Genomic DNA, 12,683 nt, shown 5'->3' with positions numbered 1-12,683 from the left:
CTGAGGGCTGGAGATACAGATTAGCTTGCCTGTGTGTAATGAAGACAAGCATAACATTGCTGCTGTCATTGTATCATAGGAAGAAATAATCATAAACTGTTGAAGCTGTTTGCAACTTTAGAGAAGATATATAGACAAGTTAATTGTTATAGTTAGTTTTTCATCTCGGATCCACTTAAGCAATAAAAGAGCTAGATACTGAGGTGGATTGTGTTGGTCTTCATCTTTCTACTGCAGTTTGATATGGTGTGCTGCCAGACCAACCCAGGCATATCCAAATTGGAGATTATAGAGGATTGTTCCACCATACCTTGAAGCTAGTATCCTGCAGGGGCACAAGGAGGCACTAATAACCTGGAGAAGGGAGGGAGGGGGAGTGGATGAGAAAACTTGGGCGGGGCAAGTATTCACTCCATAAGATGTACTGTATTTTTCTCCTTAGACACACCAAAAAGTTTTTTCTATGCATTTTCGTGTTGCGATCACGTAAACGTGTACGCAAATTTCTTTATAATCAATCCAAAAATCCCCACACACACTTTTGGGGGCGAAAAAGTGTGTTTTATAATGCAAAAGATACGGTACATTTTCCTCATGTTGGAGGAAGGGGGGGGGGGGGGGGAGAGGTTTTGAGCCATTTTGGGTACCTGGAGTAAGAAAGAGTGGATGGTTTCATAAACTGAGGAGTCAGAGTTGGAGGCGGATGATTTTTGTACCCACTCCATATCCCTTGAGGTGTCGGAGCGATTTTGGATACCTGGAGTCAGAGGTTTCAAAAACTGAGGAGTCTGAGTCAGATGATTTTTGTACCGACTCCACAGCCCTGGGGGTGGTGGGTCAAATACAGTACTTCTGCACTAAGGGCAGCCAAGTACACCCTAAACAGACAATCTGTACTAGACTACTATATGAGAAGAAGCAAAGTCCACAGTACCTCCGCCCAAACAGGTGCCAGGTGTATATTAACAAGAACCATTTGTTCCGCACCTCTGCTTCAGTGGGAACTGAATGTCAGCTTAGTGTACTATAAATATGAGCACTGGAGTACCACCTGCGCAGAAAATTGCCAACCGCAGCAAAACAACAAACATCCAAGCAGATGAAATACTTGCTTTGACACAAACGCCTCATAAATTCACAAAAGAGCCATTCACTTAGGCAATCCCTGGGCTTGTTACAAAGAACACACAGAACGGAAATAAGAGTTGGATGAGAAAGTTTTGAAAACATGAAAAAAATTGCACTATAATTATCATTTAGGCACAGACACCAAAATGCAGCAATATTCAACCCTGCAAACAGGCGTCTGAGGTCTTGGAAAAATCAGCAAATCCAGATATGAAGTTTACATTTTATTAGATTCCAAGGAGCTGAACACTATTTCCTATATGTTCTCGTAGCTAGCGGTGAGATTTCTGTACTTAAAGGTCAACTGAAATCAGATGAATATGGAGGTTGCCATATTTATTTCCTTTTAAGCAATCTCAGTTGCCTGGCAGCCCTGCTGGTCTATTTGGCTGCAGAAGGGTCTGAATAACACCAGAAACAAGCATGCAGCTAATCTTGTCAGATCTGACAATGTCAGAAACAGCTGATATTAGAGGCAGAGGATCAGCAGGACAGCCAGGCAACTGGTATTGCTTAAAGGGAACCTAAACTGAGAAGGATATGGATTTTTCCTTTTAAAATAATACCAGTTGCCTGGCAGTCATGCTGATCCTGCATCTCTAATACTTTCAGCCATAGACCCTGAACAAGCATGCAGATCAGGTGCTCTGACTGAAGTCAGACTGGATTAGCTGCATGCTTGTTTCAGGTGTGTGATTCAACCACCATTGCAGCCAAAGAGATCAGCAGGACTGCCAGGCAACTGGTATTGTTTAAAAGGAAGCATCCATATCCCTCTCAGTTAAGGTTCCCTTTAAAAGAGAACCAGAGATGAAGAATAGTTTTATACATACCTGGGGCTTCCTCCAGCTCCATAAGCCTGGACCGCTTCCACGCCGCCATCCTCTGCTGCCTCTGTCCACCGGTACAGAGTCCCGTAATTTTGGCCAGTCGACGCAGGCGCAGTGCGCTCCCTCCGTACTGCGCAGATGCATGCGTACAAAGCCGGAGGGAGACCCTGCGCATGCGTACAACTGGCCGCCTCTGGCGGAAGTGACGGGACCCGGTAGCGGCGATAGAGGCAGCGGAGGACGGCGGCGTGGGAGCGATCCAGGCTTATGGGGCTGGAGGAAGCCCCAGGTATGTATAAATTCTTTTTTTTTTTTTTTTTTTTAATTTTTAAGGATCCGCTCGTCTCTGGTTCCCTTTAAGGACCACAGGCTTACATCCTCCTAGTGACCAGGCTATTTTTTTTACAATTCTGCTCTCTGCAGGTTTAACAGCCTATTGCTCAGCCATACAAGTTAGCACCCAAATGAATCTTGCTTCCTTTTCTTGCCACCAACAGAGCTTTCTGTTGGTGGCATCGGATTACTGCTGCGATTAGTAATTTTTTAAAATCTATTTTATTATTATTTTTTTTTTTTAATAAAATTGCTTATTTTACCTCTCCCTAGATCCAATCAGTGATCACCTCTCATAGGCATTAGTCTATGAGAGGGGATCACATTGTGAGCCCCTTGAGGGGCCAGCTTTGTCACTAAGCTGTCCCCTGTACAGCGCTGTGTTAGATCGCAGCACTGTACAACCAAAACAAAACTTTTTTCTTCCTCTAACAGCCTGCCAGCCGCGATCACTGGCTAGCAGGCTGATCTCGGAGCGGAGCTCCGTCATTTAGCAGGGAAGCGTGTGAAAAAAAAATATGGCAGCCTCCATATCCCTCTTGCTTTAGTTGTCCTTTAACCTCCTTAGCGGCAAGCTCAGCTCGTCCATTACCGCTGGAGGCTGCCGCTCAGGCCCTGCTGGGCCGATTTTGATGAAATAAAAAGGTGCACACGCAGCCGGTACTTTGCCAGCCGCGTGTGCTACCTGATCGCCGACGCAGCGCGGCGATGCGCTGCGTGCAGAGGCGAAAGAGTGTTCCCCCCAGCCGCCCGAGCCCAGCGCAGCCGGAACAAACAGTTCCGGCCAGCGCTAAGGGTTGGATCGGAGGCGGCTGACGTTAGCTGACGTCCATGACGTCACACCGCTCGTAAAGTAAAACAAGGAGGGCCGCTCATTGCGGCCTTCCTTGTTACTTCTGATCGCCGGAGGCAATCAGAAGTACGCATCGGGAGCGCCCTCCAGTGGGCTTTCATGCAGTCAACTTTCAGTTGGCTGCATGTAATAGTTATTTTTTTCTTAAAAGAAAAAACCCCTCCCGCAGCCGCCCTGGCGATCTTGATAGAACGCCAGGGAGGTTAAGTTACCAGATCTATACACCTGTCATGGTCCCCTCTCAATTTTGGATTTCTGATTTACTTTAGTTTTGTCAATTATGGTGGGGCCCCAAGCACTCTATTGATATGAAGCCCAAAAACCTAGGAGACAGAGAGGTGTAATAAGCGTAAGGAAACAGTTAGGAATTTCCACTACCCTCATATAGAGGTGTTCATTATCAGCAGAGCACCAATAAAAAGCTAATACAACGGATTAAGGAGGGCCTCTGCATCCTCTAATCCTAACGCCACTGTGTGCCACCTGATCTCTCCTCCGACACCTGGGGTGTAATGATAGCAGTCTTACCACAGCTCCAATCAGAGCGGGCAGCTCAGAGCATTTACCAAAGTCCACACTAGTCAGTAAGGATTGTCACTGTGGTGTATTTAAGAGGATGGAGAATTATGCTAATTATTATTAAAAGCTAAAATGTAAATAAACAAACCAAATCTTGCATTGAAAGCATGCGATTGGTCCATTTTCAAGCTACATTTTCTACGTAAGAATTATGTCCATATTTCAAGTCAAGAAGAAAGTTGTCGCTGAGCCAAAAGTTTGTATTAAACCCTTTTTACGCCTTTAGACGTCCGTAGCACAGGAATATGGGGAAACAAAAACGCCATTAGACATCCACTGTGGGCGGAAGTAATTCTGTAGTAAAACGCCTTTAAAGAGAATCTGTATTTAATAAAAAGTTCCCTTGGGGGTGCTCACCTCGGGAGGGGGAAGCCTCTGGACCCTATCAAGGCTTCCCCCGTCATCCTCGGGACACGATGGCAGCGATAGAGCATCAAAACGGCGGGCATGTGAAGATTTGCCTTCCCGGCTCTAGCGCAGGACTAGTTGCGGCTCTCTGCTCGGATATAGGTGGAAACAGCTGATCCAAGTCGGGTTCGCTCTACTGTGCCTGCGCAGTACAGCGAACCCGACTGAGATCAGCTATTTCCACCAATATCCGAGCAGAGAGCCGCAACGAGGCCTGCGCTGGAGCCAGGGAAAGGTAAATACTGCGCAGCCTGACGGCTGTGCATTCCATGGGCCAGAGTGAGACCACTGCGGGACGGAGGAGGATGGGGGAAGCCCATAGGATCCAGAGGCGAGTTCCCCCCAAGGGGACATTTTTTGTACAGTCTTTTAGATGTCAGTGGCGTATAGATGTGGAAACGCCTGTAGACCTCCGCAGCAGTCTAAGGCTTAAAGAGACTCCGTAACAAAAATTGCATCCTGTTTTTTTCAATCCTACAAGTTCCAAAAGCTATTCTAATGTGTTCTGGCTCACTGCAGCACTTTGTACTATCACAGTCTCTGTAATAAATCAATGTATCTTTCTCCTGTCAGACTTGTCGGCCTGTGTCTGGAAGGCTGCCAAGTTCTTCAGTGTTGTGGTTCTGCTATGCACTCCCCCCTCAGGGGGGAAAGAAACACACAAATGATCTCTTGAGATTAAAAAAGGAAGGGTGTATACAGCCTGCTTGTGTATGAATGTATTTTCTATGTGTGGACATACTGTACATCAACCTACTTCCTGTTTTGGTGGCCATTTTGTTTGTTTATAAACAAACTTTTTAAAACAGTTTTTAACCACTTTTAATGCGGCAAGGAGCGGCGAAATTGTGACAGAGGGGAATAGGAGATGTCCCCTAACGCACTGGTATGTTTACTTTTGTGCGATTTTAACAATACAGATTCTCTTTAATTCTTCTTACGAACGGTTATGCATTACCCAAGGCTAGTAATCAGACTTTCTAAAAAGACAACAACATGGGCAAACAATCTATATAGATATAAATTTAAATTATTGATGGCAAGGACCACAAAGCTCATACACTTGGTAATTTAGCGACTATATCAAGGTTAGAAACAGTGGGTGGCGCCAACAATATCCAACATGGGAAAATATAAACTGCAGCCATTCTTACACTGTTAATGGCAGGGTTCTCAAACTTGCCACACAGTCACTGGGTGACTGGAATTAATTATAAGGAAAGTGGGTGGAGCCTACAAAAGCCAATCAAAATTCACCTTTGATTTTCAAGGTAAATATTTACATTGCTACCACTCTCACGCTGTTAATGGCAGAAGCCTCAAACCTGATACAGTCGGTCAATCGGGGTCACTGGGGTTCAAATTCACAAAAGGGAGTGGAGCCACAAACAGCCAATCACATTTATTTCATTTCATTGGGGAAATTGAAACCATTCATGCCAAGGACCCCAAAGCTTACAAACTTGGTCATTGAGTAACTGTATGTCAAGGTTAGAAAAAGTTGGTGGAGCCAACAACCAAATACATCAGCTATTGCTTTGTAAAAACTCCAGAAAACATCAATTTCATCCACACAAGTGCCATCAATGGGGAATAACACACAGACTTCAGGTACAAGCAACAGCCTTGAATACAACGTATGTCTGCTCTGAAGAGGATTAGTGGAATTTCATCTCTTGTAGCTACCAAGTATAACTGTGTGTAAGAAAAAACCAACATGGCATTCTAGATCATTTTTCCCTAGTACTCTTAAAGGGAACTGAAGTGAGAGGTACATGGAGGCTGCCATATTGATTTCCTTTAAAAAAAAATAACTGTTGCCTGGCAACCCTGCTGATCTCTGTGGCTGCAGTAGTGTCTAATTCACACCAGAAACCAGCATGCAGCGAATCTTGTCAGATTTTTGTCAGAAACATCTGATCTGCATGCTTGTTAAAGATGAACTGTAGTGAAAATAATATAATTAACAAAATTGCTTATTTTTTTACAATATTCCTTTATAGATTAGTCCGTGTTGGACCATTGTACAATCTTTCCTCTCCCTGATTTACATTCTGACATTTATCCCTGGTGGTGACATCTTTAGTTCTGCCAGGTGATCTGTACGGAATGTTCGTTACTGAGAGTTCTATGCACAGAGGGAGATATTGCTTGCTTGGCAGATGGAAAAAGCAGTTATTTCCCACAATGCAACGGGGCTCACAGACAGCAAACTGTGGTAAAGATTTCTCGTGGGAAAGGGGGTATCGGCTACGGATTGGGTTGTAGTTCAATCTTGGTTTAAAGTTCCTCTCTATGGGTAAAAGTACAAAGGTATTGTATTCGATTTTCTCGATTTTACAGCGCAATAAAGTAGTGTGGTTGATCGTTAATCGATCGACTAGTGGCCCACATGCGAGATGCTATGCAATTCTCCTTCACTATACAAACTGAATGATGTCATTCCATGTTCTAAAATCGAAAATAGATTCTGCGTTGATGAAAATCATGCTCACACTAGCCAATTCCTTTATGATCAACTGATATCTTCCACTCTATCCAATCAAGTGAATTGGTCGATCGGCCAAGTTCCATCAAACAAGCAGAATGGAATATAATCAGTTCTCCCTCAATCCGTAAAATGATGGAATGGCCGATCATACAGGAACATTGCAAAGTGTATGGGGCACCTTTTCAGACAGAATCAGCAGGGCTGCCAGGCAACTGGTATTGTTTATAATTAAATAAATATGTCAGCTTCCATATCCCCCATTTCAGGTTCCCTTCAAAAGGAAACCAAGGTGTGAGACCTACGGAAGCTGCCATATTTATTTCCTGTCTAACAATACCAATTGCCTGGCAGCCCTGCTGATCTACGTGGCTGCAGTAGTGTCTGAATCACACCAGAAACAAGCATGCCGCTAATCTTGTCAGATTGGTCATAGAAATCTGATCTGCATGCTTGTTCTGGGTCCCATGGCATAAAGTGACACTGAAGTGAAAAAAAAATTATGATATAATGAATTGTAAGTGTTGTACGGATAATTAATAGAACATTAGTAGAAAAGAAAATAGTCTCATTTTAATTTTCAGTTACATAGTTTTTTTTAAATAAATTGCATCATTCTCTAATATTTGCAGTTTACACATTACTCAGCATTCTAAATGATTTTACAGAGCAGGCCAGTGAACTTTTGAACTGTCCTCTGGCAGAGAAAAAGAAAATACAGTGACTGACAGTTGAGATAACAATCTTCAGAAGACAGAGCTCTCTGAAATATTGAAAGTTGTGGAGCCCATATAACCTCTTTTGCATAGATAAGAACTGGAGTTTCTTAACTCTTCCTGTACTGGAAACAATACGAGACTCGTATCTCTGCTGCTAATGTTTTATTTCTTAGCTGTACTTCACATCCAAATCATTATACCAGAAGTTTATTTTCACTTCAGATTCCCTTTAAAGTATTAGAGGCAGAGGCTCAGCAGGGCAGCCAGGCAATGTGCATTATTTAAAAGGAAATAAACATGTCAGCCTCCATATCACTCACCTCAGGTTCCCTTTAAAGGCTAACTCTTGGTTAAAAAGTATTAGACCTTTCTGGTTCTATACAAAAATAAAAATAAATAAAAAGTTGTCTGAAACTTTGGATTGTGTTCCTGATTGGATTAATGGACTCATTTGGTTAGTGGCATTGATAATCTTAGAAAAAAGTTAGTGTTTATTAACTATACCTGAAAAAGTGTCAAAGAAGGGAGTCTAGCTTCTGAGATTCGGCAATGAGACCGTAGAGAGGTGCATATATACATCAGAATAGACACATACCAGACACAACAGATTATTAGCCACAAAATACAAGACACAAAAAAAGAAGAAATAAACCTAGACAGACAAAAATGGAAAACAACAACAACACTGTAGTACAATCATATAGGACAACATGAACATGGATAACAGACTTTTACAGATAAGGACATTGAGAGCAGGATAAAGGCAGAGCTAGGCAGAGCAACGAGCAGCGGGGGGACACTGACGGGGTGCCAAACCACAGGAACGTGCTGCCCAGGCAAACATCAAAACAGGATCTATAGCCAGGCATCTAAGCTGAACTCTACTCTAATGCGTCACGTTACAGGCAGCAGGTAAGCCAATCAGATCTCCACCTGTCTGTCTAGGCACCCAGGAGCCAAGTAGTATCACCAGGTCAGGTAGTTCATAAGGGACCTGCACTGCAGTAGGAATTGCCACTGTGTCTGTATAATTAATGTCTGAGTACACTGCACATTTACCTAACCCCTCCCCCTCCTAGAGGTTCACTAGATAGATAGAGGCTTTCAAACAGATGGCACCTATATCAGGGTGCATGGGGTCCCATGCTTAACCACTTTATTCACCACTGCAGTATATCTACGTCCTCTGTGACTTCATCTAAGCCACAAGTCGGTAGCTCTACTGACTTGTACAGAAGCAGTGCTGTGCTGGATCGGGTTTGCTCCTGTGCACATTTCTGGCACTATCTGATGCAGCACTAATTGGTGAATGGGAATATATGTTCCCTGAGCTTATGAGATTAATTTTTACCATTAAAAATTCTTTTATTTTCTCATTTCATAGTGAAAAATACACTCTGTAGCATTATTTCAGAATCAAATATCTTCACCATAAATTGTGACCGGAACATAATCTAAGTTTAGTGATGAGCAAGTAAGAATAGCCAAACAAAATGTGTTTTTTTATCTACAGTAGCACTTTTTATTTTAAAACTGGAATTGGCAAAACTGAGAAATGTGTTTTTTTCTATTTTTTTTTTCCCTTGCTTTTCCCATTATAATTCATAGAAAAAATGGCATACAATGAAAGCCTAGTTTGTCTTGAAAAAAAAAACAGTGTATATTTCATTTATGTGTCATAAGTAGGGATAAAGTTATTTCTGATTAAATAAGGACATGGCTAAACTGTCAAAACTGCTCTGGTCAATAAGTGGGAAACAAGGTCTGGATGCGAAGTGGTTAAAGGACCTCTATTGCAAATGATTGTAAAATGTAAAATACATGTAAATTCTTCCAGAGTAAAAGGAGCCATAAAAAGGAACATTTTCTGCCACTTACAATAGTTAGAAATCTGACGAAACTGACAGGTTTTTGACTAGTCCGTCTCTTTATGGGGGATTCTCGGTATTTCACTTTTTCTTTACAAAAGCACTCCCTAGATGGGAGCTATACAAAGATGCAAGAAGCCCTAATCAGAAATATTTCAGCTTCCAACAGTCAGACAGGATATATGTGACTGGCAGCAGTGATTTACAAAGGTAGGTTTATTTACACCATTGGCGTAACTAAAATTCATGGGGACCCCCAATGTTCATACTCCTTCCCTTGCCTCTCTTGGTGCCATTCACAGCCTTGGGGCCCATCTCGCACGATTCATAAAACAAAACAAGTGTGGCCATCATGATCTGCACACCCATAACAAGTGTAGCCACAAAACACCTGATCTGTGGTAAGGGCCAGTCAATGCCGTGGGGCAGTAGGGAGTAATTTGAGCACATATTATTCATACTGACGCTAACACCCTCCTTTGCTGTACCTGTTTTGAATGCATGTTGTGTAATTTTGTCCATATTGTGGAGCTCTGCACATCTTTGCAAATAGCTAATTTGGGTAAACCCTCTGCTTGCCAAACTCTCCTGCTGATCTGAAGTATTGTCCCCTGTATCGGAGGAAAGGACGATTTGTAGTTGGGGCTCCCGACAGCTCTGGTCCTCCCCGCTATCAGGAGATGCTCCCCTCTAGTTATGCCCCTGTTTTAGACACATCCCATATACCATAAAAATGCAATTTGGGTAATGCAGAGAATAACCTGGAGGTGGCAGTGTTTGTAGCTCCCACAGGTATCACTAATTTGCTCTATAGCCATTTCTTAGGCCTTTGACATGGCAGCAAGTTGAAGAGGCTGGACATCCCGTCGTCAGTGGTTATTAGCGGGAAGCACACACAAGGCTGGATAGACATGCAGCAGGGATAGCCATTCTCCTTACCTCCTGCAGCAGGTCGGCCTGCTCGATGGCTTTTAGAACGTTTTTCTTTGAGGTCTCCTGTACTTCTCCCCCCAGAAGAAACTCGTCCAGGATAAAATAGGCTTTCTCGAAATTAAAGATGATATCGAGCTCACACACCTGAAGAGAAGATAAAAGGAGCAATTCTTCAGCCATGACTAGCAGAACAATTATTCTATACAGCGTTGAGGATTTCAGAAGACGTGACAACATTTCCAGACTCTCTGCAGCTACTGGGGGCTCGTGTAAGAGAAAAGACCTGTAAACAGCTTGCAGCAGGAAATATTGCTGAATACATCTGTGCATTATCATTTAGTATTTATAGAGCGTTGACCACTGACTGCAGCACTTTACAGTGTACATAGTCATGTCACTGACTGTCCTTACGTCGTACATATGTCACTGACTGTCCTTACGGTGTACATATGTCACTGACTGTCCTTACGGCGTACATGTCACTTACTGTCCTTACGGTGTACATATGTCACTGACTGTCCTTACGGCGTACATGTCACTTACTGTCCTTACGGCGTACATATGTCCCTGACTGTCCATACGGCGTACATACTCATGTCACTGACTTTCCTTACGGCGTACATATGTCACTGACTTTCCTTACGGCGTACATATCATGTCACTGACTGTCCTTACGGCGTACATATGTCACTGACTGTCCTTACGGCGTACATATGTCACTGACTGTCCTTACGGCGTACATATGTCACTGACTGTCCTTACGGCGTACATATGTCACTGACTGTCCATACGGCGTACATACTCATGTCACTGACTGTCCATACGGCGTACATACTCATGTCACTGACTTTCCTTACGGCGTACATATCATGTCACTGACTGTCCTTACGGCGTACATATGTCCCTGACAGTCCATACAGCGTACATACTCATGTCACTGACTGTCCTTACGGCGTACATATGTCACGGACTGTCCTTACGGCGTACATACTCATGTCACTGACTGTCCTTACGGCGTACATATCATGTCACTGACTGTCCTTACGGCGTACATATGTCACTGACCGTCCTTACGGCGTACATATGTCACTGACAGTCCTTACAGCGTACATACTCATGTCACTGACTGTCCTTACGGCATACATACTCATGTCAGCTCATAAAATAATCCTACCATAGTCAGTCTAATGTCCTACTATACTATTATGTATTTATATAGCACTAACATCTTCCGCAGCACTGTACAGAGTACATAGTCATGTCACTGACTGTCCTCAGAGGAGCTCACAATATAATCCTACCATAGTCATAATCTAATGTCCTACCATATTATTATCATGTACTTCTATAACGATAAAACCTTCTGCAGCACTTTACAGAGTACATAGTCATGTCACTAAATGTCCTTACAGAGTACATAGTCATGTCACTTACAGTCTTCAGAGAAGCTCATAAGATAATCCTACCATACTCCTGGTCTAATGTCCTTCCATATTATTATTATGTGTTTATAGAACATTTACATCTTCTGCAGCACTTTAAAGAGAACCAGAGATGAAGCAACCTCATGTATTTTACCTTATAAATCAGTGGGAACATGACAGTAAACACCTAATCTGCTCTTTGTTACATTGTTCTCTGTTTAATTTGCCTGTTATTACCTCTAAGATAAGAATCCCGACTAAGCAGTCGGTCTGGCTTTGCTACAGAATAATTATAGCTGAGACTGTGTTCTTTGCTGTCTTCAAGTCCAAGCCTGCCCCCTGCTGGCTTTGCTCAGGAATCATTATAGCTGAGTCATTATAGCAAAGCCAGAATCAATGCTCAGTCCGGGATTCTTATCTCAGCTAGATAACAGACACTTTTAGCAGTGAGGATGGAACAGAGAGCATGGTAAATGTTTTCTCTAATGTTCCCACTGATTTCTATGGTAAAATACACAAGGGTGCTTCGTCTCTGGTTCACTTTAAAGAGTATTTAGTCATGTCCTCAGAGGAGCTCACAATCTAAACTGTGTTCCCATTCACTGATCGATGTACTAACAGGCGGCGATGAGAACACACATGGGCGATCACGGAGAGGTATGTACATCTATGCCCCTGGAGCCATTAATAACCACCAGCAAGGCATAATTGAAGATACTGTACTAAAAACCAGAAGAAGCAGGCAGGTTCCACGAAATGCATCATCCTTTCTGGTGTCAATCGATATAAAGTTAATTCCGTAACGCCTCCTCCCAATCTGCATACTTTCCTGTTACAACTTTCCTGTTTCCTGAAAGGGACTCACTGGCTCTCAGGTGGAAACAGTCTGGCTTAAAGCGCGATTGTCAACCATAAAATCAAATCACATTATCCTCTGCTCTGTGTTTATTATGCAGTCTTTAACCTGACCCTGTAATGCAAGCATTCCAATATAATCATAAATGTTTCTGCTGCAGTAAATCTCATCTCAGTCTGCTCTGTTTGGTACATTGCTGAGGAGAGGGAAGCTTGTCATCTCCCGTCCCACATTCCTGCTCCTTACTGATTGGCTGAGGGCAGT

The 12,683-nt window shown here is 43.0% G+C and overlaps 1 protein-coding gene across 8 annotated transcripts in view; it reads right to left on the bottom strand.

Annotated features, from left to right (window-relative positions):
- Nucleotides 1-12,683, bottom strand: part of AP1S2 (adaptor related protein complex 1 subunit sigma 2) — a 172,404-nt gene that overhangs the window by 93,666 nt on the left and 66,055 nt on the right. For all 8 annotated transcript variants that reach the window (XR_011026562.1, XM_068270773.1, XM_068270778.1 and 5 more), the window contains exon 4: nt 10,146-10,283. Coding sequence is in view for 7 of the 8 variants with exons in the window: in XM_068270773.1 (XP_068126874.1) it covers nt 10,146-10,283 (138 nt within the window). In the remaining variant the exon portion in view is untranslated. The remainder of the gene's footprint in view (nt 1-10,145; nt 10,284-12,683) is intronic.

The sequence above is a fragment of the Hyperolius riggenbachi genome, chromosome 2 (assembly GCF_040937935.1).
Source record: "Hyperolius riggenbachi isolate aHypRig1 chromosome 2, aHypRig1.pri, whole genome shotgun sequence".
NCBI lineage: Eukaryota > Metazoa > Chordata > Amphibia > Anura > Hyperoliidae > Hyperolius > Hyperolius riggenbachi.
This window is presented reverse-complemented; position numbering and strand designations above follow the sequence as displayed.